Genomic DNA, 27,641 nt, shown 5'->3' on the forward strand with positions numbered 1-27,641 from the left:
ATTCTCTATTCCTTTTTCTTTTTGCACAGTATGTAACACTTTAAGATGGCTATTGACGCTTTGGCTTTTACTGTGGGGTTGTATGTGAAACAAAACTAGGATAGGGAGCTACATAGAGTCGCATTTTGATCGTCTCTGTTCTCCAGCAAGATTTCACTTTCCCTTATGTTTCAGTTGGGCTAGAGTGAAGGCAAGAAAATAATGACACTCGTTCTAAAAGAAGTGAATTTGTGGTTAGTTTGAGAGTTGTGTACCTGTAGTGAAGGAAATCTGAAAGGCATTGGCAAATGCTGGGATAGAACTGAGAGGTCCTCCAGGCTTTGAGCAAAGCAAGTGAAAGAGAGTTCCTTGTTTTAAAAACTGGCTCATTTAGTTGGAAGCTGGTAAATTCTTACTACTCATTCTTTTATGCAAAGTAAAATTAGTTTTGCCAGTATGTGGGACCCCCAGTTTTAAAGTGTATCACATGTGATTAAACCTTGGGTTATTAAAAAGGAATTAACTTTGTTTTTTTGGTGTTAATTTCTATTTCTCAATAGATTGTCTGAGTTTCCACATCTTCGAAATACTCATAAAACTTCAAGGACACCAGATATAGTTAAAACAAAAGGTCTTAAATCCAGATCTCTCCATTTGGATGATTGTTCAAAGACTGATCACAGAGTGAAAAGTGATGTTTCTAAAGATGTACATTATAGCACTTCACTGCCATACCTCGAAAAGGAAGGAAAATCACATTCTGAAAAAAAGGGCACTTCACATTTGCCTACATCTGTTGAAAAACACTCCACCAATGGCATTTGGTCACGTTCCCATTATCAGGTTGGTGAGGGTAGTTCCAGTGAGGATCACAGAAGAGGAAGGAAAGATAGACATAGCCAGTACGGCAGAGGGACTGACAGAATACGAAAAGACTTGAACACTAGCTGTGGTGATGGTGAACCGAGGAACATAGAGGCCAGTCAGAGGCTACAAGGACGTCCTGAGAAATACAGTAAAGGTGAACCAAAGGCTGAAAGCAAAAATTCAAAGTTTAAAAGTAACACAGATTTGGATTATAAAAATGAACGCAGTAGCTCTTCTTGGGAGAAAGAAAGCTCTAGAGACAGGTCACACACTCGACTAGAATCTCAAAGTGACAAAAAACTCGAAAGACAAAGTGAAAGATCACAAAATATAAATAGAAAAGAACTTAAATCACAAGACAAAGAAGAAAGGAAAGTTGACCAAAAACCTAAGTCAGTAGTAAAAGACCAGGATCATTGGAAAAGATCTGAACGAGCATTGCTTCCTTATTCCAAGAAGGAACTAGCAAAATCTTCTCATAATTCAAGTAAATATCATCCAGAAGAGAGAAGAGGCCGGGAAGATTGTAAAAGAGACAGGGCTGTAAGTAATCATAGTTTTCAAGAAGGAAGATGTCCGTCCTCTCTTTCAACCAATAGAACTCACAAACATGTTGACTCTAAGGAAGTTGATGCTGTGCACCAATGGGAAAATGCACCTTTAAGGGTAGAAAGGCATAGAACTGAAGATAAGCGGAAAAGAGAACAAGAGGGCAAAGAAGAAAATAAGCATATGAGAAATGAAAAAAGAGTACTTGCAGAACATCTGCAGAAGACAAACAGAGAGACTAAGAAAACCGCTACAGATTTAAAGAGACAGAATGAGCCAAAAAATGATAACGGTGAAGTCTCTAATAATGATGTTTCTGAAGGAGTGGATGATAAAGAGCCAGCAGTTAAACCTGAGAACGGTTCAAATGAAACACAAAACAAAGACTTAAAGTTAAGCTTTATGGAAAAATTGAACTTAACTCTTTCTCCTGCTAAAAAGCAGCCTGTTTCTCAGGAAAATCAGCATAAAATAACCGATACTCCCAAATCAAGTGACATATGTGATTTGGAGTCCTTGGTGCAGGCTAAAACTGTGACATGTATTCCCTCTGTCAGTGAACATATCACAGAGGAAACCAAATCAGAGTTATTGGAACCAAAGGATGCTCTTACAGCAGCATCTGAACCCAGGACCAGTGTTTCAGAAAGGAAAATAGAAGAAGAAAATAGTTTGTTCATTAAATCTGTTGCGAATACTGTGCATTGTGATATGTCCATTTGTGGCACAGAGATTTCCTTCTCAGCATCTGTGGGAATGCAACAAACAGAATCCTTGTTTCCATCATCAACAGAAATGGAACAGACCATTAATGGTGCCAGGGCAGCAGTTCCTGTGGTAATGGACACAGTACAAACAAATGTTTCTCAAAACTTTGGTTTGGAATTGGATACCAAAAGAAAGGATGACTTAAATTCTTGTAGTATTTCCGAAGATACAGAAATGAAGGAGGCTTTTTCAACCAAAGTGACCGAATCCAATGAAAGCATTTTGCAGCCTTCAATTGAAGAAGCTGTCATTTTGCCAACAGTCCTTTCAGAAGATGGTAAACCAAACCTTGAGCCTTCTCTTGTAGATGCACCACTGGTTGGGAGTAAGTTTTGTCACTTGGAGCCTTGCTTACCTAAAGAGACTCCAGAATCTTCACTTCGGCAGACTGAGTTAACGGACCACAGAATGGAAATTGGTGAAGCAAACTCAGTATATCACGACGATGAGAACTCAGTTCTGAGCATTGACCTTAATCAGCTGAGACCTATTCCAGAAGCCATCAGTCCTCTGAATAGTCCCGTGAGACCTGTAGCAAAAGTTCTTAGACTGGAAAGCCCATCTCGAGTTCCATTATATAATAACAGTCATAAAGGTAATAGTTTATATTATCTCCTATAACTTATATTTTTGTGAGAGTGTAACATATGTCAGCAGGATGAATCAGTGCTTTTAATTTATTTATTGATATTTATTTATTTTTAAAATTTTTATTGGCATATAGTTGATTTACAGTGTTGTGTTAGTTTTAGGTGTGCAGCAAAGTGAATCAGTTATACATATACATATATCCATTCTTTTTTTTTTAGAGTTTTTTCCTGTATAGGCCATTACAGAGTATTGAGTAGAGTTCCCTGTGCTGTACAGCAGGTTCTTATTTGTTATCTATTTTATATATAGTAGTGTGTATATGTCAATCCCAGCCTTCCAATTTATTCCTCCCTGCCCTATCCCCTGGTAACCATAAGTTTGTTTTCTACATCTGTGACTCTACTTTTCTTTTGTAAATAAATTCATTTGTACCCTTTTTTTTAGATTCTACATATAAGTGATATCGTAAGATATTTGTCTTTCCGTGTCTGACTTAACTTCACTCGGTATGACAATCTCTAGGTCCATCCATGTTGCTGCAAATGGCATTATTTTGTTAGTGCTTTTTATTTGATAATTATTATTCAGACCTTTGTTGTTACCTAGAAATGTACATTGAGCCTTTAGTCTAGATTTAGGTAATTCTTACTTATACAACAAAAGGGAATGGTAGAACAGATTGTCTCAGATACTCCTTGCTTGCTTTCAGGTATATTTTTGTTGTCCAAAAGCCATCATCAAATGGCATAGAGTAGGTGATGCTGCTAACATCAAGTAAAGAAACCTGAACAGTTGGTTGCTGTTTATCCAAATGACCAAACTCTATACTATCACTATTGTCAGGCACTTTCTGAGACCAGTAAAGACCATGACATGAGTACGTGTTAGAGTAATATAGTGTAAATAGTGTAAAAGCTGTTAAAATAATAAATTGCCTCAACATTTAATTTTTTGTTATAAATATTTAGTATGGAAATGTTAAATGACAAAGACTCAGTAGTCATGTGACTATAATATGCTTTTTTCTTCCACAGATGTGTTTCCACCAAATTTAGCTCATTCTGCCTCCAAGAGTCAGTCTGATCTCAATAAGGAAAATCAAAAGCCAATTTGCAAATCTGACAAATTTACAGAAGCAGACTCCCACAAGAATTCATCTTTAGATGAATTAGAAGAAGGAGAAATTATAAGCGACAGTGAAAAATCTGAACCACAAAAACGTTTTGACAAAAGTACCAACCCAAGAGCTTCTGCTGAAGTGCAGAACACAAGAACTAACCCAGGAAGTAGGAAAAGCACTGTGCATTTGGATAAAGACAACAGGAAGATATCTTCTATAAAAATCCATCAGACCAAAAGCAAATGGAATAAAAGGCGAACTGAATCTAGCAGATCTTCAAAAACAGAGAAGAAAGATAGGTCAGTGGGCACTTCCAGCCTGGAAAAAATAGTGCCAATTATTGCTGCACCCTCTTCTGTCCGAGAGGTTGTGCACATGTTACGAATGATAAGAAAACATGTAAGGAAAAATTATATGAAATTCAAGGTAAAATTTTCATCAATACAATTTCATAGAATTATTGAGTCAGCAATTTTGAGTTTTACATCACTAATTAAACACCTTGACTTATCCAAAATCTCTAAGTCAGTGACTATTTTACAGAAGAATCTCTGTGATGTTATAGAATCCAAACTTAAGCAAGTTAAAAAGAATGGCATCGTGGATCGTTTATTTGAACAGCAGCTACCAGATATGAAAAAAAAATTGTGGAAATTTGTAGATGAACAACTTGATTACTTGTTTACAAAGCTTAAGAAAATCTTAGCAAAGTTTTGTGACTCCATAAACATTGGCAGTGACAGTGACGAAGGAAAACTTGAAAAGAGAAATAAAGACAAAGCACAATATTCAAATTGTCAGAAGGGGAATGTAGGCAGCTCCAGCAAAGAAATGTTGAAGGAGAAACCCCCCAAATCAGAAGATTCTGGTTACTCTAAGTCTTTAGTAGGTTGTAAAAAATCGGAGGAAAAACATCAAGAGCAAAATAATTCCAGTATTAACAGAGTAAAGCACAACATTAAAAAAAGTACTAACACTTGCTTTGGTAATATTAAGAACCCTCAATTTGAAGAGGCGTCCTTGGAACCAAACTGCCCGAGCACCCCAAAGGCAGGAAAAATGGAAGGCAGCACCATAGAGGACTCACAGGCATCCCAGCACGCTGCTTTGAAGCCAGAACGCAGTTTTGAGATTCTTACTGAGCAGCAAGCATCTAGCCTTACTTTTAATTTAGTGAGTGATGCACAGATGGGAGAAATATTTAAAAGTTTGTTGCAAGGTTCTGATCTTTTGGACAACAGTGTTAACTGTAACGAAAAAAGTGAGTGGGAGTTAAAGACACCAGCGAAACAGATGCTAGAGACTCTTAAATGTGAATCTCTACCAGTTTGTACAACGGAAGAGCTCGTTTCAGGGGTGGTTTCTCCCTGTCCTAAGGTGATTAGTGATGATAATTGGTCATTATTGTCATCTGAGAAAGGTCCGTCTCTGTCTTCAGGGCTTTCATTGCCAGTTCATCCTGATGTGTTGGATGAAAGTTGTATGTTTGAAGTGTCCACTAACGTAGCTTTAAGTAAAGATAATGTATGTAGTTCAGAAAAGAGTAAGCCCTGTGTTTCCTCCATACTTCTTGAAGATCTAGCAGTCTCTTTAACAGTACCATCACCTCTAAAGTCAGATGGTCATCTCAGTTTCTTAAAGTCAGATGTTTCGTCTAATTCAACGCCCGAAGAAGTTATTAGTGCCCATTTTAGTGAAGATGCCTTACTTGAGGAAGAGGATGCATCTGAACAGGACATTCATTTAGCCCTGGAGTCTGATAATTCAAGCAGTAAATCAAGTTGTTCTTCATCATGGACAAGCCGGTCTATTGCTCCAGGCTTTCAGTACCACCCTAATCTACCCATGCACGCTGTCATAATGGAAAAGTCCAATGATCATTTCATTGTGAAAATACGCCGTGCGGCACCATCTACCTCCCCTAGTCATAAACAGAATACGGTGGCTGATGAATCTTTGCCAAGAGTGGAAAAGGAAGCTGACGAAACAGTGGAGAAAAAATATATTTCATGTCAGTACAGAGTTTTTAAATCTGTGGAGGAATTGAAAATTTCCAGTAAAAATGTTGATAGCAGTAAATCAGTTCATGAAGAACAGGACTGTATGATACAAACAGAGGTTCCCGATATATATGAATTTCTTAAAGATGCTTCAGGTAAAGTGGTTCATAGTACTGAAGTAGTTGAAGAATGTTTCAAGTTGCATCAAGTATGGGAACCAAAAGTACCTGAAAGCGTTGAAGAATTGCCTCCAATGGACGAAATTCCACATTCTGTCGAGGATCATCTTCCAAACGCGTATATAGACCTCACAAAAGATCCAGTCACCGAGACCAAAAAGTTGGGGGAATTCGTAGAAGTAACAGTTTTAAATATTGAGCAGTTGGGATGTTCTGGAAGCAGTGTGGATCAAAATGCTCCAGTATTGGACAGTATGCAGCCTGATACTGTAGATGCTTTTATTGATTTGACACAAGATGTTTCAAGTGACAGTAAAAATGAAGGTAACTGTCCTGCTTTAGCTGTTGAAGACTTGGGGTGTCAGGTGATATGTGTAGATGAAGATAACTCAAAGGAAGAAAAGGTGCAAGTGGCAAACAGGCCTTTGGAATGCATTGTTGAGGAAGCCTGTATCGATTTAACCTCGGCATTTCCCAGTTCGGGTGAAGTGAAAAAGGTTGATGTAAAATCAGAGTTGGCATCAAATTCTGGTAGTTCAGAGTTGCCTGGGGCTTTGGATAATGCTCACAAAAAGAGGAAAAATCTTTCTGATCTAAATCCTTCTCAGAAAAAACAGAGAAAGGAAGCAGACTTAACCGGCAGGGAAAAGACCAAGAAAATTACCCAAGATTCTGGTGAGAATGGTGATGCTCACCGAAAGAAAGCCAGTAAGAAAAAGGCCCCTGTAGTAACTAAAGATCCCTCGTCGTTAAAGGAAAGCCCAGGGACTAAGGATGCATCAGCAGCATCTGCCACTTCTCTTGCAAGCCTTTCTGCGAAGAATGTTATTAAAAAGAAGGGAGAAATTATAGTTTCGTGGACAAGGTAAGAATCTAATGAGACTGTTAAATCACCAGGAAGTTTTAAGATACCAGCAATCTGTTCTGTCATGTCATCATAGTTTTATCCCATCTTAAAATAGGGAAAGTGATGACTTACTTCAAAAGTGGCCAAAGTTGGTAGAAGATACGTTCTAGGATACAACCCAGCTGTACTGTAGAACAGTCTAGAGCAGTGGCTCTTAACCAGCGCTGTGTACTAGCACCGTGGACAGAACTTTTCCTTATGTTCTTAACTTCACTTTTCAATGAAAAAGAAAAATCCTTTCATTTGTAAGGAGCCTGGTATACGCACATTTTAGAAAGGAGGAATGACAGGTGGTGAATAGGACAAAAAGTGTGGGTGTTTGTAATTTGAGTTTTCCCCCGAAATTAGAAGCTTCAAAAACAGGTTGTACTTTTGACTTTTATGTGAGATTTTTAAGAAATGCAGATATAAAGACCCCATTTCGGATGTCAAGGTGACCACAGTTGGGAACCAGTGAACCAGAGGTGCATGATCTCTAGACCGGCTAGAGTGCATAATGAGAGAGAATGAATTTTGTTGAAATTGGTGATCAATTTTGTTTAAAACCTCAGTCCTCTAATGCCTTCATTTCGGGTAACCTGCAGATGGTAAAATCTCAGAGACTATAATAACGCACATTGGTTCAGACCATGTAGAAAAAACAGAGGTCTGGGGATTAGAAGATCTGGCTTCTGTGTTACTTTTTGGTTCTTCTCGCTTATCAGGTCTGTGATCACGTTTGGGCCCTAATTTTTAAAGTACTATACACACTACAAGTAGAATTTTTAAAAATCTTTCATTTTGTCACTAGAAACATACATTAGTATTTGTTTTAGAAAATTTGGGAAATATGTATGAAGTCAAAGATTAAAATCATCCATAATCTTATCTCTCAGAGATAACCATCGTCCGTATTTTAGTATACACACTTGTTCTTTTTTTATGGGTTTTAATAAAAATGTCAACTCTTATTGGTAGATAGTAAGGCAATGGAATTTTTGTTACCTTTCTGTTCGAACCTACAAAAGCTAAATAACATTTTTCCCCCTTCAGAAATGATGACCGGGAAATTTTATTGGAGTGTCAGAAAAAAGGGCCATCGTTGAAAACGTTTTCTCAGTTAGCTGCCAAGTTGAATAAAAATCCATATCAGGTAACTACTCCAGTTTTACATCTCTATAGTTTCACAGATGTTACTACTCTAAATATTTAGATTTGATTTTTAATGTGTTTAAAATATATAGCTATTTGTTAGCCAACTTCTTTAAAAGTATGGCTCTTTGGAGAATTCCCCAGTGTTCCAGTAGTTAGGACTCCATGCTTTCACTGCCGAGAGCATGGGTTCAGTCCCTGGTCAGGGAACTAAGATCCCACAAGCTGTGTGGTGCAGCCAAAAAAATAAAATAAAAGACTGTTAAAAACTCAGTGATCGTGGAAGAAGTCTGAAACAATCCGAATTCTTTATTCTGTTGTTTTGCCATTTACTTATTTGATCTTGAGCAATTTTGTAATGATATTTGCCTGTTTAAGAAGGTTTGATATTGAAAAGTTAAACTAGCAATTACCTTTATTATGAAGATATTTTGTTTTTCTAACTATTACTTTACCTTTATAATTAAGGGTAACTTACTCTGTCTTTAGATGGTTTGTGAAAATATTCATCAAAGATAAAAGAATATATATTGAGATATTTATAATTAACCCTCATTTAAAATTTTTCAGGTCTCAGAAAGATTCCAGCAGCTAATGAAGCTCTTTGAAAAGTCAAAATGCAGGTAGTTAATGGTTACACTACAGTAGGCTAGTAAAGTAAATGCTTGACACTGTACCTGTGCAGTTAATGGCCTGTTAGTCATTGAAGATGTGAGTGGTGGGTGAGAGACATCCAGTTGAGTTCCTGTTTCAGTCACAGGTTGGAGAATGGTTGCTCGTGCAGGCTTCTAAGGCACCTCATCCACAGGGACGTGGTCAATGAAACCTGCTGCAGTTCAGATCAGCATCTCTCCTCAGCCTTCTGAGTGTTGATGAGTCTAAAGTGGGGGGAAATCCATTTGATGATTGATAATAAATTTTTATCGATGAGGAAAAACAAAACATTCTTGAGGGAATTCCCTGGTGGCCCAGCTGTTAGGACTCTGTGTTTCCACTGCCAGGGGCCTGGGTTCTGTCCCTGGTCGGGGAACTAAGATCTTGTGTACCACATGGCTCAGCCAAAAAAAGAAAAAAAAAGGCGAGAAAACATTCTTGAATAGCATTATATTTCATAGCCAGTGAAATCTGTGCAGTCGTAATTTAACATATTTTACATTTTTAATTAGGAGTGCTAAAATACAAAACATACATTTATAAACATGAAGTCCATTGTCATCTGAAGAGGTGACATGATTTACCACGTTACATTATTAATAATGTTCACAGACATGTTTCTTTAAGCCATTCTTATACGGGTTTATTAAGGCAATAATGTTTATCAGGTATTTCCTGTAAGACCTGAGCCAATTGCTTAAATATTTTGGACTTTTATGTAAGGAAGATTGTAAAGATATTTAACATATCACTATTTTTCAGTTGATTTGTAGTCATAATTATTTGAATCCAGAATGCCCAACTTTAAATAAAACTAACTCTGAAGAAGAACCATATTTGGACATTGATCTCATTGTGAAGGGTTCTGAATACTTTTGAGTTATAAAAATCTGTTTCTAAACCCAGTGTAAATTACTGTCTTTAGATAATCTGTTAATTTCAGTATCCTCTCAAAGTAACTAGTTTGTTAATGAAATCTTCAAAAGATATTTAGTAGTGTACTCTGACATTAAAATTCTGTTTATATAATTCAGAATGTAAGATTGAATAATAAGGAATTTGAAGAAAAAGCTTATTCTAAAGAACCTTTAAGAAACAGTTTGATGCAAAAATGGCCTGTTTTCTTTTCAGATTCACTATGCTGTAAATTTTTCACTGCCTTTAGAAAATTAAACTGAGGTTTTTTTTGTTTTATTTGAACGTTATCTTAAAATATGACTTCCATTCTCTTGTTGAAGATAATGTTCCCTTCGTGAACGAACTAACTTGTATCTGGAAATGACACTTATTAGTTTGAAATTTCCAAATTCCATTACAAATCTACAGTCTTTTAATGGATTTGGTACTTGAGATTTTATTTGCTTGCATGATAGCACAAATAGTGAGTTATTTCATTCCTAGTTTGTTTTTTTTTAATTTTATTTTATTATTTATTTTTTATACAGCAGGTTCTTATTATCTGTTTTATACATATTAGTGTATATATGTCAATCCCAATCCCTAGTTTGTTTCTTAACTGATTTTTTTTCCTTCAGGTACTATAGTCTCATTACATTCTTATCAAAATCAGAGTGTAAGGATAAAGCTACCAAACTGAGTCTATAAAAAGCTAGTTCTTTAACCACCAATATTTATTATCTAAGAGAACTCATTTAAAAGAACAACACTTTATGAGATGGTCATATCAGAAAAATAGAATCATAACTTTAGCATTTTCTTACATTACAGATAAGTTGCTGAATTCCTTGGAGTCTTAATTGATATTGCAAACTACACAGAAGCTTGGAATTCTTCATGTTTTTAATGGGGAAGGAGAGGGCAGTTTTATGACATTCGATTACCAGATAATAATCTGCATTTGTCATAACTTGCTGACTCTTAATCTCAAGCCAGCATGTTCACCTTGTTCCTGACATCAGTCTGATTTGCTTATCTGTTATTAGTCATGATATTTATTTTTAAACAGGTTAGAACTTGTTATTAAGATAAAAGCAACAACAAAACAGTATTGAAACCTTAGTTTTGATATTTCAAAGAAATGACTTTCTTTCTAGATTTTTAAAAATAGTTTTGTAGAATTTTAAGCTTAACCATTATTTAGTTCGTTTCATCCATTTTTATTTGCTTTTCTAATTGCCTGTCCACAATTTGGTAAATTGTAAAGTAATTTAAATAGTGTATCTGTAAATATGTGTAATTATAATGATGTAAAATACTTTGTGTTTGTGTGTGTATGTTTGGGTGTATACACACACATAAATGGCTGTACCTAGCCAAGGACTTTTCTATTTGTATAAAACTTTTTATATAAAGTTTGCTTTCTTTACCAGTAATGTATAAATAAAACCATGTAAAGTTCTGTTATATTTTGATTAGAATGTTCTTTTAACGTGCTTAGATAATAATTGAAACGAAAAAAAAGGTAAAACTCCCAGAGGACATGGGGGCTATTTTGAAGTGGTTCTTGGTTAAGGTGTGGCTGACTAAATGCGTGGCTGGCTGAATGTGTTGGAGCAGTTAATTGGAGAAAACCAGTTGCCTTTGCCTGCTTTCTCACAGCAGGTAATGGTACAGCGAACAGTGCTGCAGGTGTCCTCACAGACAAAATCAGGGCAGCACAAAAACTCCTTTGGGGTGAAGATCTGGGAAAAACAGGTAAGGATTAACTAGCTATGCATTATTTATTCATCCCTCCCCCCTTCAGACTGGTGGTACTGATGGGTTACAGTCTAGGCTTTGGACTCTGTGAAGTGACTTGAGGAAATTGCCATTTCTCCCACAGTGTCCAGTATCTGCAGGAGAAGCCCTGACCTGAAGGATTACTTGGTAGATAACGAACTGAAATAATGAACTGTGGTTTTGTAGTGCTGGGGCTGCCTAGAGGGCTGGCCCTCAGCCCTTCCCCAGTGCATTCTATCACTCAGAACCCTTACCACCAGGTGAATGAGTTCCCGAGCCAAAACAAAGTAGCAGCTAAGAGATACCACTGGTTTAAAAGAAAATAAACAGGATTACATAAGACCATAACAATCTAAGATAAAGCCAATAAATGTTAAAAGGAAAAAGAGAAGATTTTGGCAGTGTGGTACAAGAATCAGAACTAACCACGTAGAAATATTAAAAAATATAATATTTAAAATAAATGTAATAAAATGGAATGAAAATAGAGTGCATACAGCTGATGCATGAATTAGTGAGTTGAAAAGTTGGATTGAGAAACTCCTCCAGAAGGCAGCAAAAAAAGGATAAATAGAAAATAAATGCAGATGTAAGTGGGATGAGGGACAGAAGTAGGATGTGCCAACATTCAAGTAACAAATAAGGTCAGAAGAAGAAAAAATTTGAAGATTGAGAGGGCCATAGAGTGCCAAACAAGAAAGAAGAAAGTACCCACATCTAGACACATACTGAAATTAGGAGTATCAAGGATAACGAGAAAAATCTAAAGGTTTTTAAACAGTCAATCCTTGTATAAAGGAACAAGAATCATATTGACCTTACTCTTCAGAAGAGCAATGCTGGCTGTCAGGAAACAGTATTTTTAAGGTACTGGACCTAAAATTTTATATCCATTTAAATTGTTATTCAAATGTGAGGGTTTAATAAAAGACATTAATATTCATCACTCAAAGATCCGCAGTGTAAACATTTTTGGAGAGAATACTTAAAAAACAAGTGCAGGAAATATTTCAAGAACTAGGGGTGAGTGATCAGATACCTTGGTAAAGTGTGTACAGGCTGACCTCAGCGATACTGCAGGTTTGGTTCCAGACCACTGCAATAAGGCAAATATTGCAATAAAGCAAGTCACAAAGTTTTTGGTTTCCACTTCTACCCATAGGAGTTTATGTCACTAGGTGTGAACAAGGTGGCATGGTGAGTACGGGCACCATTGACGAGCCTTAAAGGCAGTGGCTAGTGAAGCTCTCACCCTGTGTGCATCTTTCTCTATCCTGAGACATTTATTCTCTCTAGGCTTTCTGTTCCCTTCTGTTTCTCTGAGTGTGTTTTGGGTCTCCTAGTGACTCCATAGATTCAGCATAACTTTCGGTGAGAGTAAAAGTAGGAACTTAAAAAAAAAAAAAATCTTGTCTATGGAGTGGTTCTCAGCCTTTAGTGTGCAGATATTTGCTCAGCCTTCGGGCCAGTTGGAATGAGGCAGTGGGTGTCTTTCCCACAGCTGTGTAGTGCTAATATTACTTACCTTATCAATAACTTCCAATTATTACTGTGAGGTTATGGAGAGTTGCCCACTCTGTGCCTCTGTCTTAAAGATATTCACCTACTTGCTAAAGTCTTCAAGAGTGAAGTGAAGACTTTAAAGAATCAGATATATGGTTCCACTTATTGTTTATATTCTGGTTTACACATTTATTTTCTTGAATAGGTAATACATTCACTGTTCAGTGAACCATATAAAAGTATCCATCTCACCTCTTCTCCAATCACTGGGTTACCTTTCCTTGAGGCAACTAATATTAGGGGTTATTCTATGTAAGCTTCTGAATTGTTCTTTTCATAAATGTATGATTTTTTTTTTTTTTGGCGGTACGCGGGCCTCTCACTGCTGTGGCCTCTCCCGCCGCGGAGCACAGGCTCCGGACGCGCAGGCCCAGCGGCCACGGCTCACGGGCCCAGCCGCTCCGCGGCACGTGGGATCCTCCCGGACCGTGGCACGAACCCGTGTCCCCTGCAACGGCAGGCAGACTCCCAACCACTGCGCCACCAGGGAAGCCCTAAATGTATGATTTTAATGTTTTGGCTCTGGTAAAATGCATTAACGGTATTAATTACTTTGCAGCTGACTTTTAGGATTAAATGTCAAGGGCTTTCTTGGACAATGTACCCTATACTACACAGATACACATTAATACATTGTGTGTTTTCACCTCTAGTTAATTCTGACAGTCAGTTTGTATTTGAGGCTAGTGTGCTGGGGTAGTGGAAACTTAACCTCTTTACCTGTCTACCTTTCATTATCATCCATTTTTTAAAATTAAATATATGAAAATAGAATAGGCAGATGATACTTATGAAGTGTCCATAACTTTATGCACTTTCTGTATTTTATATGGAAAAGAGCAGGTTTAGAAATGTGCCTTGGAGCTGTGTTCTAGGGACACCCTTGCTGTCAACTCCTCTAAGGTGGCAGTTAGATTGTGTACTTGACATGTGACTAATGTAAGATGCTACAAGGCTGGGAGTTAGGAGATCTGGTCTCTGTCTGCATTGGGCAAATCATTTGACCTCTCTGAATTAAAACACTTTACGAAAATTTGATATAGATTTCTAAGGTTCTCACATTCTCTACTGGAAGAGAACATTTTCCTGAGCTGCCTGTTTCAGCTTAATAGAATATTGCTAGAACACATAACCTACAGACCAGGCACAGCCCCCTCTTGGTGGTCTAAAAATGCTTAATTTCTTTTTGAGCTATTTCTCCTTTCAGCCTGGCATGATTTGCAAGAGCACTTTGGGTTTGACTGTCACTGTTATTATTTGTTCCCATTTGGTGAGGCCAGACTCAACCTAGGCAGCTGTTGATGAAATTGGACATGACCCATTGATCTGTGACATCAGTTCCCAGAGCAATCAACTGACTGAAAGAAATGCACCCAAAGTCAAATCACCATTATCATCCACAAACGAAAAAGGAAAATTCTCATTCGTTTCACCTTTCATTTCCAAATATGATATACCAGGAGGGTCTCCAGCTTCATGCCAATTAGAAAAAAATATGACAAGAGAATTAAAAAGCACCAAAGGACATCTTGACCTCAGGGGAGGACTAGGTTAGACTCCATTGATCAAAGTTACTGCGCTTATTCTGCATTGGTCCCCACAGCCAGTGGGTCAGAGCTTTTACATCTGCAACCAGCAGTATTTCCACTAATTAGCCACACATGGTCCAACTTGAAGGTTCTTTGAGCCCAGTCATTAATTTTTTATCCACTCCTAAGGTAAGTTGTAAATATATGGTATCTCTTGTTTATAAGAAATATAGGAAATCCCTGTGGGGATACAAAGATAATATTTGAAATAAAATTCAGGAAAGGAGCACTGACTTTTTACACAGGAGATGCTAAATTAGTATTTGATAATAAAAGAAAATTCAAGAATATTTCTTGGATCTGTAGTTATTTAATAGTAAAAAACAGGTTTTTTTAGGAAACATAGGAATGCTTGTCTAAAGGATCTTGCTCTTGCATGCTAATATGCATGATTGTATTTCTGTTTCATGTATTTCTGTTTTTCGGTGTTCCTTTTCTTGCTATTTAAAAATTATAATTTACTAGTTTTAAAGCGAGAGTGGCAAAAAGAAGCATTAAATAGTTTAGGATTTCTAAACAGAGAATACGTTGATAAAATGAGCTAGCTTTTTCACCTTGGGGTTTTTACAGAAAGTAGCAGCTCTAGCTTTTTTTTAAGTGCTAATAAAGGAGTTCTTTTTTTAAATAAAGAATAATGGGCAGACAATTTCAAAGGAATAATTATGGGAAAGGACCTAAACTCTTTAAGAGAGGATAGAGCTTAGTAAATTATTGCTTCTGTTAATGAGGCAGAAGTCCACAATTTTTAAATCTGATTTTTTATTTGCATGTGCTAGAGATGACTACATTTTTAATTTTTGAATTACAAACAATTCACAAGTATATAGAGTAAAAATAGCCTCCTTAATACCTCTTCCAAACTCTGACAGGTACCTACTACTTTAAAATTTTTATTTAAAATATTGTTTATACATATGTATGTACATACAGCTATAAATTTACATAAATGTATATATTAGATAAAAATTAGTCATGCTTTCTTAGAAGAGTCTTTTTCCTTTTCCTTTTTTGCCTCTCCCTTTAAGCTCCACCCTCCACCCTCATGTTCTCCTACAGACCTCCAGTAACCTATATGAACTTCCTCATGTGTGCCCTTCTGTATTTTTTCTCCATACTTCTGTAGCCACATACACATGCATTTCCTATACATATGCATACACATATAGGTATATTTATAGGATTTTATTTTACTCAGTGATCTATGGATGAATTAATTTGGGGAGAATTGTTGTCTTTATAAATTTTGAGTTTTCTAATCACTGAGCATGATCTATCCCACCATTAAATTTATTTATTTAAATAGTGGTATGTGTATGTGTAGTTAGCATTGTCAGCTATTCTCTTCTTGAAACTGTCCTGCTTTGGTTTCAGTGACATTGCCCTTAATGGTTTTCCCCCTCTTTCTCTTTGGCCATTTCTCATTTTCACCTGTAGACTTTTTTTGTTGTTGTTGCGGTACGCGGGCCTCTCACTGTTGTGGCCTCTCCCGTTGCGGAGCACAGGCTCCGGACGTGCAGGCCCAGCGGCCATGGCTCACGGGCGCAGCCGCTCCGCGGCATGTGGGATCTTCCCAGACCGGGGCACGAACCCGTGTCCCCTGCATCGGCAAGCGGACTGTCAACCACTGCGCCACCAGGGAAGCCCCAATCTGTAGACTTTTTTCCCCTGTGCTATTTTTCAAGGTTTTGTCATTGGCTTACTTTTTCTTCTTGTCCCTAAGTGGTTTCTACCTATTCAATGATTATTCACAAATGTTTATTTATCTCTAATTTGTAACTTTTGTTGTTGTTGTCTTCTGGACATCTCCACTTTTGCCATTCAGTTTTGTTGAGTAAAATCTGTAAGTTTTTTCCAATTATAATTTCTGGCATTAATGGGCTTCAAAAGCCACCTTCTACTTCAAGATATAAAATATGTTTTTACATTTCACTTTAATACTTTAATAGTTTTTACATTTAGTACTTGTATCCCATCTGGAATTTATTTTTGTGTTTGGAGATAAGTAGGGAAACTATAACAGTTCCATGTTTTTTTCTCTTGTATTTTTGAGTTGATATTCATTTGTTTTTTTTCACTGTCCATTTTATACGTTACTGGGCATCCTTGGTGACTAAGTACTGTGAGGGCTGGACCAGGTATACATTGTTGAATTCCCTGGCATCTAGCACAATGCCTATGTGATAGTAAAATTTTAGTAAACGTTGTTGAATGAATGAATTGTGGACGGAGAGAATTGTTTCATTATCTGTTTTAACTTAATAAATAACACTTATCCTGTTTTTTTTCTATGTCTTTGATACATGGAAGTCTTCCACATCTTAGAAGCCTTTAAGCTCTCAAATATTTTAACCTCATTGAACCTTGAAAAACATTTGGTTTTTTCAGGGTAAACCGAGTAACCTATTCATATCAGCTATGCCTTGATTCTTTCCCAGCACCCAAGCTTGCTAGAGAAGCAGTTTATATTTACTTTTCTTCTTTTTTTTTGTTAGTTTGTTTTTGTTTGATTTGAATTTTATTTATTTTTTATACAGCAGGTCCTTATTAGTTACCTATTTTATACATATTAGTATATACATGTCAATCCCAATCTCCCAGTTCATCCCACCACCACCACCACCACCCACTTTTCTTCTAAGTAAGCAGAGCTTCTGTGAAAACCTGCTGTTCCAGATGTGGGTTTGTAGATGTAATCATATGTCATTGCTGGTACTGTTTCTGAGCCTGCTTAATCTTTACTGCCACCCTGTGCCAGTTCCTGAGGGTTTATTTGGCTGAGTTCTGTTTTCTTTACTTGTACTTTCAGTCTTGCGGTGGGAACCATCGATGATACATAATGAGGATCTATTTTGTTTTTCTGTTGATGATTTTTCCAGTGATAGAGTCAAGGAACTGAGTTTTAAAAAGAGAAGACAATTCAATCCACTATTATTTATTGATACCTTAGTGTGCCAGACCAGAATGAAATAGAAAGTGTCCCTATCTGCAAAAGGAGTACCTTTTCAGGAAAGGTAACATAAGACAACTCTCACAAAACTCATTTTAGGCACAGTACCAAGTGAGTGGTACAAACACTAGTGTTGTGTGAATTTAGGAATGGGAAAAATCACTCTGACTTGGGATGGCTGGGGAAAACTTCCTGGAGGAGTTGAGACTTATTTAAGATCATGTAGGATGTATGGTAAATATGGCTTCTCATATGTTAGAAAAATGAGCAAAATTGTGGAATGGAATGCATTGTACAAATATGATGGCCAATGAGTATACCAGAATGACAGTCAACTTTGTGTAGGAGAGAAGATGACAGGAAGGGAATTGGGTCAGATTGGGGAGGGTCGTTAGTGTTTTTCCCAAAACATATTCCTTAGAAATACCCTGTTTCAGCAAGCACAGGCCATAAATATTAGAGCTGGAAAATCCTTCGTAGTTTTGTTGACAAGAAGAGAGGACCTGCTGTACTGATGAGCTCGTCTTTATATATTACATCCATGGATGCTGTTAACCTCAGTGTTCTCTGTATATTTCAGACATTAGTCCCTTGCCATGGGGGATTGGAATTTATTGGGTGGCATCCTAGAGGAAGCTCACTCCCACTCAACCATGGTGGGGAAAATCTGGCTGACCATCCTCTTCGTTTTCCGGATGCTGATACTAGGTGTAGCTGCTGAAGATGTCTGGGATGATGAACAGTCAGCATTTGCCTGCAACACCCAGCAGCCAGGTTGCAACACTATCTGTTACGATGATGCTTTCCCTATCTCTTTGGTCAGGTTCTGGGTTTTACAGATCATCTTTGTGTCTTCTCCCTCTCTGGTATATATGGGCCATGCACTTTATAGCCTCAGGGCCTTTGAAAAGGAGAGGCAGAGGAAAAAGTCACAGCTTAGAGCCCAGATGGAGAATCCAGAGCTTGAATTGGAGGAGCAGCAAAACATAAATAGAGAACTGAGGAAGTTGGAGGAGCAGAAGAAGATCCAAAAAGTCCCTCTGAAAGGATGTCTTCTGCGTACTTATGTCTTACACGTCCTGACCAGATCTGTGCTGGAAGTAGGGTTCATGATAGGCCAATATATGCTCTATGGGTTTCAAATGCATCCCCTTTACAAATGTACTCAACCTCCTTGCCCCAACACAGTGGATTGCTTTGTGTCCAGGCCCACAGAGAAGACCATTTTCATGCTCTTTATGCACAGCATTGCAGCCATCTCTTTGTTCCTCAACGTACTGGAAATATTTCATCTGGGGGTCAGGAAAATCATGAGAGCACTTTATGACAAATCCGGCAGTGAGGGCATTGAGGACGAAAGGGGGCCTCTATTTCATTTGAAAAAATATTCAGCGGCCCAGCAGTGTATGAATTGCTCTCCTTTCCCTGAAGGAGTCTCTCTACTTCAAGCCAGCAATCAACAGCAAGTCTTCCGAGTCAATGTGCCGAATTCTAAAACCACGTGGCACATCCCACAGCCCAGGCAACTTGAGGTAGACCCTTGCTGTAGTAAGAAAGACTGGGCTAAGGCGGATCAGCACAGAGGACAGCTCCATGTCCACAGCCCGTGTCCCTGGGACGATGGTGCTAGAACTCAGCACTCGGCACAGCAACCAGACCGTTCTTCCTTTGGCTTGCAGACTACAATGCCCCAGTCCTGGCTGGGTACCACGATGGCTCCTAGACATTGTCCATCACGTACAACAGGACCCTGGGAACAGTCCCAGGACCTGCAACCCTCAGGGGAGCCTCTCACAGATTTACACAGTCACTGCAGACACAGCGATGGCAGCATGAGAGAGAGCAGAGTCCAGACAGACAGATCTTGCATGGGCAGTCGTAAGGCCAGCTTTCTGTCCAGATTGCTGTCTGAAAAGGGACAGCTGTCCAGTGACTCAGTAAGCTCCAGTTCTCAAAATAGCTTTTGCCTGGACTTTCCGCACCAGGAAAACAGCCCCTCACTTCTGCCTTCAGCCACTGGGCACAGAACATCAATGGTAAGTAAAGACAGACAGCCTGACTGATCATGGAACTTTCACAAGAGGTGTTCCACTTTGGTTACTTCTTAGCCTTCTGTGTTGAGAGAGAGGGAAAGGAGGAGAGAGAGGTTAATTTATGGAGAGTTAAATTCATTCATTTAACACATTTAGTTGAATTTAATTCGTAAAATAAACTTATTGAAAACTTTTTATCAATTAGTCTTATAAGTGCTGGGTATATAAATGAATAAAATATCATGTGTACCATCAAAGGGCTCAGAGTCTGGATGGGAAATTAGGTAAACATATAAATGATCAAGTGTAAGGTGCCATGTTAGAGGGAGTGGTGTGCAAAGGAGGGAGAAGTCAATTCTTTCTGGATGGGTCAGGAAAAGCTTTATAGTTGAAGCTACTTTTGAACTGAGTCTTGAAAGATGTGGTGAGTTTCTCCAGACCTGGGAGGACTGGGGTACATGGAAGGAGGCTGTCCCAGTACAAGGAGAACACAGACAAAGGCTGAGAGGTGTGACGTAGCAGGGCTGTCTGGGGAGCCGCGTGTATCTGGAGCACAGACTAGTAGGAGGGCTTCAGAGAGAGGGAAAGTTGGAGAAGGGGGCATGGAGGCCTTGCAGGGAGGCAGTGGAGAACCCATAGAGGATGTACAGCAGAGGAGTGACTGGATCAGAGGTGCACTTTAGACAGCTCTTTGTATCAGAGTGTGGAAAATGGATCGGAGGAGGGATCATCTGTAACCTTGAGTTGCCCTTGTCTCACTAAGGAAGGAGGGTGTGCTCCACTGTTTTAATAGCTCTGCCATTTAAAAGTCACGTACAAAGATTTGTTGCTACATTTCACAAAGACGAAGATCAATATTGTATGGATAATTCTGTTCTCTGAAAAGCCACTGTGGAATAAACATTCCCTGGCCATTGTAAGACATAATGGATATTTACTGTGGATTCTTCTCAATTCTGAAAAAAAAAAAGGGAGAGAATGACACATGTTTTACGTACTGCTCCTAACAACTTTTTTCCATTAAAAGGAAAAATCCCCCAAGTTAATAGGGGAACTTCCCAATTGAGTTCACTTGCTTGAACTCACACTCTTGCTTTTTCCTTTGCTTCATTCTTTGTGTTAATAATGATTGAATCCTTCTACCCTAGTTTCGTATCTCCCATGAGATATTTTGTTACTGCGCTAATGCCATACCTTGAGGAGGAATCATCATACCTAGATTTTTCCTAAAATGCTTTTTTTCAAACTTACACTCATTTCTTGTCAGTGACCAGCTGTCTTCTCAGGAGATTACGTGTAAGATTATTATATGGCTGCTTGGAACCCTATGCCAGACTATAGCAGGGTTCTCAACTCTGGCTTGAGTTAGAGTCATCTGGAGCTTTAAAACAATCTCCATGCCCAGGACCTATCCACTTCCAGTCAAACCAGAATCTCTGGAGATGGGATGGAGGATTGGTATTATTAAAATTCCCATGGCGATTGTAATGTACAGCCAGGGTTGAGATCCACTGTTTTATTTTATTTTATAATTTTTTAATTTTTTTACTTTTTGGACATGCCCTGCATCTTGAAGAATCATAGTTCCCTGACCAGAGATTGAACCTGGGCCACAGCAGTGAAAGTGCCAAGTCCTAACCACTGGACCACCAGGGAACTCCCGAGATCCACCATTTTAGAGTAACCTTGCCAGTGGCCACTGCTTCTTATCTGCATTTGTGAAGTCAGCATGACAATTTTCATCATTTTCTCTCTCCTGTACCTCACTCCATGTGAGAAGAGCCTTTGTATTAACAGAAAATTGAGGAAGAAAAAGCAGTGTTTAGTTGAAGCAGATTTTCTTAATCTCAGATTATCTTTTGGGAGAGACCAGCCTCGCTGAGGAGCTTGGAGAAAAGATGATGAAGGCGACAGACCCTCTTTCTTTTTCATCTTCCTCTTTCTTCCCTGTTTATGTTTCTAAGAATTATAAATAATGCCTTTGGCCACAGAGATTTCCTACTTATGGTCACTTTCCCCCAAGCCTCTTAGGGGGTTGACAGGCCACTTCACTCCCCAAATGGTGGAAGTCTTGGGGATTGAGGCCACAGCCGTCAGCTCCAGAGCACTGTAGCTGACACATCATACTTACTGCAAACAGAGGGATCTTTTCATTGGAAATTAGTGCAGCAAGCAAAGGATTGTTAGCATCCACTTTCAATACATGGACTGTAAACAGCTTCTTACACTGTATCAGGTCCCAGAGGGCCGAAGTTTTAGGGCTCAATCAGATGTATTCTGATTGCAGCCATTGGTGTTTCAGAGTGAAATGACTTCTGGTAGGTACCACAGTTGCTTTGCCACTTGTTCCCCTTAGAGAGAACTGTCCTGCAAAAGAAATCCATACTATTATAGGTCAGAAAAAACACCTGGAAGAGCTGTGATTTATACTCCAAGACATTTCCCTTGCCATCACCCAAACCCCGCAATTTTTTCAAGTCTAAGCTTGTTGATTACTAAATAAGTTTCTGTCAAGGTTGGTTCTTTGTGGAAAGACTTAATTGGGCATGGAGAGCAGACTTTTAGTCTGGCCGAGTGAGCATGGGGAAGAATGCTGGTTGAGTTTTAGGAACCCATGCTACCCTCTGTGATGAAGACTTTCCTCGTCGTTGAATGCCTTCACCTGTCAGAGACGCTGTGGAGTAGTAATCCTCATGCCCAATTCTACTTTAAATCACCAGGGAAGCTTTGAAAAATGCCCTAATAAGAATATCTGCAGATAGAGCCTGAGCACCAATACTATTTTTTAAATTTATTTATTATTTTTGGCTGCACTGGGTCTTCGTTGCTGCACGCAGGCTTTCTCTCTAGTTGTGGCAAGCGGGGGCTACTCTTCGTCGTGGTGCGAGGGCTTCTCATTGCGATGGCTTCTCTTGTTGTGGAGCACGGGCTCTAGAGCACGAGGGCTTCAGTAGATGCGGTGCATGGGCTCAGTAGTTGTGGCTCACGGGCTCTAGAGAGCAGGCTCAGTAGTTGTGGCACACGGGCTTAGTTGCTTCGCAGCCTGTGGGATCTTCCTGGACCAGGGCTCGAACCCGTTTCCCCTGCACTGGCAGGCAGATTCTTAACCACTGCACCACCAGGGAAGCCCCCAATACTACTTTTTAAAACTCCCAGGTGATTCCAATGTGCAACCAGAGCTCAGAACCACCACTGTAGAGGAGGAAGATTTTGGCATTAGGAAGAAGGTTGCCCTGCGACCTCTTCCAATCTTTTGTGACATTAAAGTGCTAACAAAGAGTGCTCTCCTGTAGCTCCACAGAGCTGAGGACCTTTGCACATACTGGTCCCTCTACCTGTGATGCCCCACCCACCCCAGGACCTTGGCATGGCTGATGGTGCCAGCTGTGCCAAGGTCCTGGGGAGCACTCTTGGGCCATGATCATGGAGGGGAGAGCTAGGAACGAGGTTAGAATGGGCAAGGGCTGATCTGTTGGGCATTATAGGCCATGGAAAGGAATTTGAGGTGGATGGTGCAGGAGTGGTGGTGGTCTGCTACATATATTTTTAAAATCACTGTTTCTGATGAGTCTCTTGTAGAGATGCTATGGTCTGAATGTTTGTCCCCCCCCCCCAGATTCATATGTGAAACCTTAATCCCCAGTGTGATGGTATTTGGAAGTGGGGCCTTTTGGAGGTGATTAGGTCATGAGGGTGGAGCCCTTATGAATGGGATTAGTGCCCTTATAAAAGGGGCATCAGAGAGCTCCTTTTCCCATCCACCATGTGAGGACACAGTGAAAATATGACTGTCTGTGAACCAGGAACTGAGCTCTCACCAGACACTGAATTTGCCAGTGCATTTGTCTTGGAATTCCCAGCCTCCAGAAATATAAGCAATAAATTTGTGTTCTTTATAATCCATCCAGTCTATGGTATTTTTTTATAACAGCCTAAATAGACCAAGACAATGGGTAAGAGTGCAGTCAGAGAGACCAGCTAGGAGGCTTACACAGTGTCCAGGTGAGAGGGGAGTGTGGCTCAGACCAGGGGTACCACTATTAATTGTTTGAAAGAAGAGTCTTTTTCTTATTTCTTGTTTTTCAAATTAAAGTCGTACATGCTCATTGAAAGACATTCAAGCAGTGTAAAAGAACATAAGAGTAAAATGTGAACCTGACCATGTGAGGGTTCATCTCTCACTCTCACCTGGACTCAATTCCCACTTCCCTTACCAAAGACAATCACTGTGAACAGAATGGGGTGTGTTCCCCTACCTTCCTCACTGCATTCACAGTCTGTCTTTGAGGACAAATACATGTCCACACATATATTTTATTTTTTTCAAAAATATAAATGTGATCCTGCTGTAGAGATGTCTCTGCAATTTGCTTTTGCTTAATTAATGGTATGTCTCAGGGACTCTCCATATCAGTACCCATGGAGATGCCTCAGTTTTATATGCCTCACGCTTTTCCATGAAATTGATGAACCATAAGATACTTGATGGCCATTTAGCCATTCTAAGTTTTTTCTACCGCAGACAATGTTGCAGTGAATGTTTCATACATATATCTTTGATAGGTACCTAGAAGTGGAATTACTGGTTTTAATGGGCATGCACATTTTACATTTTGATAGATGCTGCCAATTTTTGCTCAGGAAGGGCTATACCAATTGATCCTCTTTACCAGTGCATTAAGCACTCTTTCCCCACACTCTTGCCAATATCAGACGTTATCTCCCCCCATCTCCAATTTGACAAACTAGAAATGTTTCATAACATTTCCCAACATTTCCAAAATGTTTGTCTTAATTTACATTTCCATGATTACTAGTAAGGTTGTTTATATGTTTATTAGCCATCTGTATTTCTACCATGAATTATCCTTGTCTGTTTTTCTGTTATTTGTTTTTCTTCTGATTTCTAGGAGCTCTTTTATGATATTGTATTAACTCCTTGTCTATATATGTATTGAAAGATATTCTCTCAGTCTGCTTACTTCTTATCCCTGTGTATGGTGTCTTTAAAATTTTAATATTACATTAAATCTAAAATCTCTGTGACTTCTAGGTTCTTTGCCTCATTTGGGAAGGTTTTTTTGACTCAACATTATTGACAGGGGTTATTAGATGGGTGTTTGAAGAGTTGATTGTTATAATTTATTGAACTTTTTAGCAGAGGAGCTTTACATAATATATCAATTACCAAAGAGTCTAAAGAAGAGGAGGAAAGACTCCCACTTTACTGAGTCCCTGATTGTGGTCTAGACACTGCCATGGGCTTCTTCACTGTGACTCTGTGATTATTCCCATTTAAGGATAAGGAAATAGATGACTTGTCCAAAGTCATGCAGTTAGGATGTGGTAAAGCACAGTCTTTGGGACATAGCAGGGACATGAATTAATATTTACTGAGTGAGTGGATGGGCTGGAATTGTATCCCAATCTTGTCTGACTCGACCCAAGTCCTTCTCCCATATCCCATTGCTGCTTCCTGCTCTCCCTACACAAGGCAACCTAAGTGTAGCATATTTTTAAGATAGATTATTACAAAATGGAACATCCACATTTGGTTCAGTTTTCCCATTCTACATTACTGCAAAGTCAAAAATTCTGGTTAATTGTGGAGGGGACAAAGATGGAGCTTTGGAAAAGGTTGGCCTTTTAGTATTAGACCTGGATCTTGGACAAAACAACCACAACTGGATAATGAGGAGGAGATGGCAGGTGGGATTCAGATCTTCTGCCACAGCGCTGTTGGGGAACAGAACCTCTTACATGCACGTTCATCTCTGGGGCAAGGTCGGGGGATTGTCTTCTGTAGGAGGTTTTTGTTTGGATTTGGGATATTTGTGACATACAAAGAGTCTCAGGTGGGTAGGCAGGACTGGCTTTTACAAGCCCTTTGAGTCTATTTTGTTTTGTTTCAGAACATGCTTCTAGAACTTTCATCCGTTATGAAAAAATAATGCATCCTGGGACCAGAAAAAACAGACTCAGGAGCAGCTGGCATCTGCGAGATAAAAGTTGCATGTTTGTCAGCTCAAACTGCAGGAGGAACTCTGAGAACCATCCCCTCCAGAACCATGAATCAGGCAATGGCTGTGTATCTATCGGGGGCTCCCAGCTGGGCTCCCTGACTGTTGGGCTCAGCCTCTCACTGCTCCGCTTGGCCATGCTGCCTGAGGCTGATCCAATGCTCTCCACACACCAGGGAGGGCACTCTACCCCATCAGAGAAAATCTAGGGGCAAGAGCCGCCATCCGAGGGGAGGAGAAGTGGGATGTGCTACCATCCCTACCAGTAGCCGACTGCAACGGCAGCAGTTTGGACCCTTGAACGTGGTTCCAGAGCAGGCTGGGAGCTCTGCCTGCAGCCTGGGCTGAACACGCTTCCTGTCTGTACACCAGAGGCTGGAGGGAAGCTTTCTGTTTTCTTCCTCTCATCAGCTCATTTCTTGGGGATGAAGCAGCTGGATGTTCGTCCCTAGATGCCATTACATAAAATATTGATTACAGCACTGGCAAACACTCGCATCACATGACTTTATCCTTCTGCTGGGATCATGGTCAGTAGTGATGCCATGACTGTGGGCCAGCAGGTGCTGGGGAATCTCATTCCCAACTTCCAGGGGAGTGACTGAAGCCAGCACCACTTCCTCACCCTCCCCACCCTCCCAGTGGTCCTGAGCCATCCAGGAGAGGTGCATCAAAAAAGCACTGAACACTTCCTATAGAGCACAGAGGCATGGATGGCTGTGTGATGTCCACTAACTCTCCAGTCGGTGAGGCTGGTTGGCTGGTCATTACTGTCTGAGTTCTGAGAATCATGAAGGTGGACTCAGTTCCCATGGAAGGAGCCACTTAGCCCTGTCCTCTGTCCCGTGGCCAGACTCTCCTATCCCTGGCCACACACCTTGTAACAAAGGCTTCAAGTTATTGGGAGAATCAGTTTGTTCCAAAGACACAAAGGTCTGCATTATCTATATCCTGCTGAGATAAAATCCATACTCCTTAGCCTGGCACATAAAGCCTTCGTGGGCTGACTCCTGCCTCATGTTCATTCCCTACCTCCTGTGCCCTAACCCGGCTACACTATGAGTAAAGCAGATTGCCTTCCCGTTGTGGGTGACCAGCAGCCAATCTGTTGAGGGCCTGGATAGAATAAAAAGGTGGAAGAAGAGTGAATTTGCTTTCTCCATTTGAGAAGTGGAGTCTAATTTCCAGCCCCTTCAATCTGGGCTGGCTTTAGTGACTTGCTTGACCATAGGATTCAAGGACAGTGATGTTCTAGGACTTCTAAGATCTTGCAGTTTCTATCCAGGCTTCTTCTTGGAGATCTCTCTCTCTCTCTTCTCAACCCCAAGTTGCCATGTAAGCATTCCAGCTTACAGTTCCAGTTGAGCCCAGCCTTCCAGCCATCCCTGCCAAGACACAAGACATGTGAGTGAACCCATCTTGAACCCTCCAGACCAGGCCATCTACTAACTCAATACCACTGAATGCCCTCAATCAACATCTCATGGAAGAGAAGAATTGCCATCCGAGCCCTGCCCAAATTCCTGAACTCCCCAACTGTGAAATATTATTAATGGTTGATGTTTTTAAGTCACTGTGTTTTAAGGTAATAATTTGTTACAAAGTTTTAGATTACTGGAACAGTAATGGTAATGACAGAACAAAATAATGCAGTTTTATTAAAATTGTTACATGAAATATGAGAATGGAAGGCCAAAGGAGGACTTTTTTTTTTTAGAAATTCATCTCAAGTAGTCATCACTTCACTACTCTTTTCATTCTTTTTTTTTTAATTAGTTTATTTTTGGCTGCGTTGGGTCTTTGTTGCTGTACACGGGCTTTCTCTAGTTGCAGCGAAGGGGCTACTCTTCGTTGCGGTGTGCAGCTTCTCATTGCAGTGGCTTCTCTTGTTGCAGAGCATGGGCTCTAGGCGCATGGGCTTCAGCAGTTGTGGCTCCCGGGCTCTAGAGTGCAGGCTCAGTAGTTGTGGCACACGAGCTTAGTTGCTCCACGGCATGTGGGATCTTCCCGGACCAGGGCTTGAACCCGTATCCCCTGCATTGGCAGGCGGATTCTTAAGCACTGA

The 27,641-nt window shown here is 39.7% G+C and overlaps 2 protein-coding genes across 4 annotated transcripts in view; both read left to right on the forward strand.

Annotated features, from left to right (window-relative positions):
* The window catches only part of CASP8AP2 (caspase 8 associated protein 2), a 40,461-nt gene extending 29,352 nt beyond the window's left edge, over positions 1–11,109 (forward strand). For 2 of the 3 annotated variants that reach the window (XM_024731834.1, XM_024731833.1), the window contains 5 exons: positions 540–2,758; positions 3,789–6,918; positions 7,993–8,092; positions 8,662–8,714; positions 10,474–11,109. In XM_024731834.1, coding sequence (XP_024587602.1) covers positions 540–2,758; positions 3,789–6,918; positions 7,993–8,092; positions 8,662–8,714; positions 10,474–10,477 — 5,506 coding nt within the window. In that variant the 3' untranslated portion in view covers positions 10,478–11,109. Of the gene's footprint in view, positions 1–539; positions 2,759–3,788; positions 6,919–7,992; positions 8,093–8,661; positions 8,719–10,473 lie in introns of those variants that run through there. The other variant, XM_024731832.1, reaches the window with a different exon arrangement.
* A 158-nt stretch (positions 11,110–11,267) lies between these two features.
* GJA10 (gap junction protein alpha 10) lies at positions 11,268–27,362 on the forward strand. The gene is made up of 3 exons (XM_024731779.1): positions 11,268–11,400; positions 18,104–19,559; positions 25,469–27,362. Exons 2-3 carry the CDS (start codon positions 18,120–18,122, stop codon positions 25,505–25,507), a joined length of 1,479 nt encoding a protein of 492 aa, XP_024587547.1. The 5' UTR covers positions 11,268–11,400; positions 18,104–18,119; the 3' UTR covers positions 25,508–27,362.
* Positions 27,363–27,641: the final 279 nt, after the last annotated feature.

This window comes from Neophocaena asiaeorientalis, unplaced genomic scaffold (assembly GCF_003031525.2).
Source record: "Neophocaena asiaeorientalis asiaeorientalis breed wild unplaced genomic scaffold, Neophocaena_asiaeorientalis_V1.1 scaffold232, whole genome shotgun sequence".
NCBI lineage: Eukaryota > Metazoa > Chordata > Mammalia > Artiodactyla > Phocoenidae > Neophocaena > Neophocaena asiaeorientalis.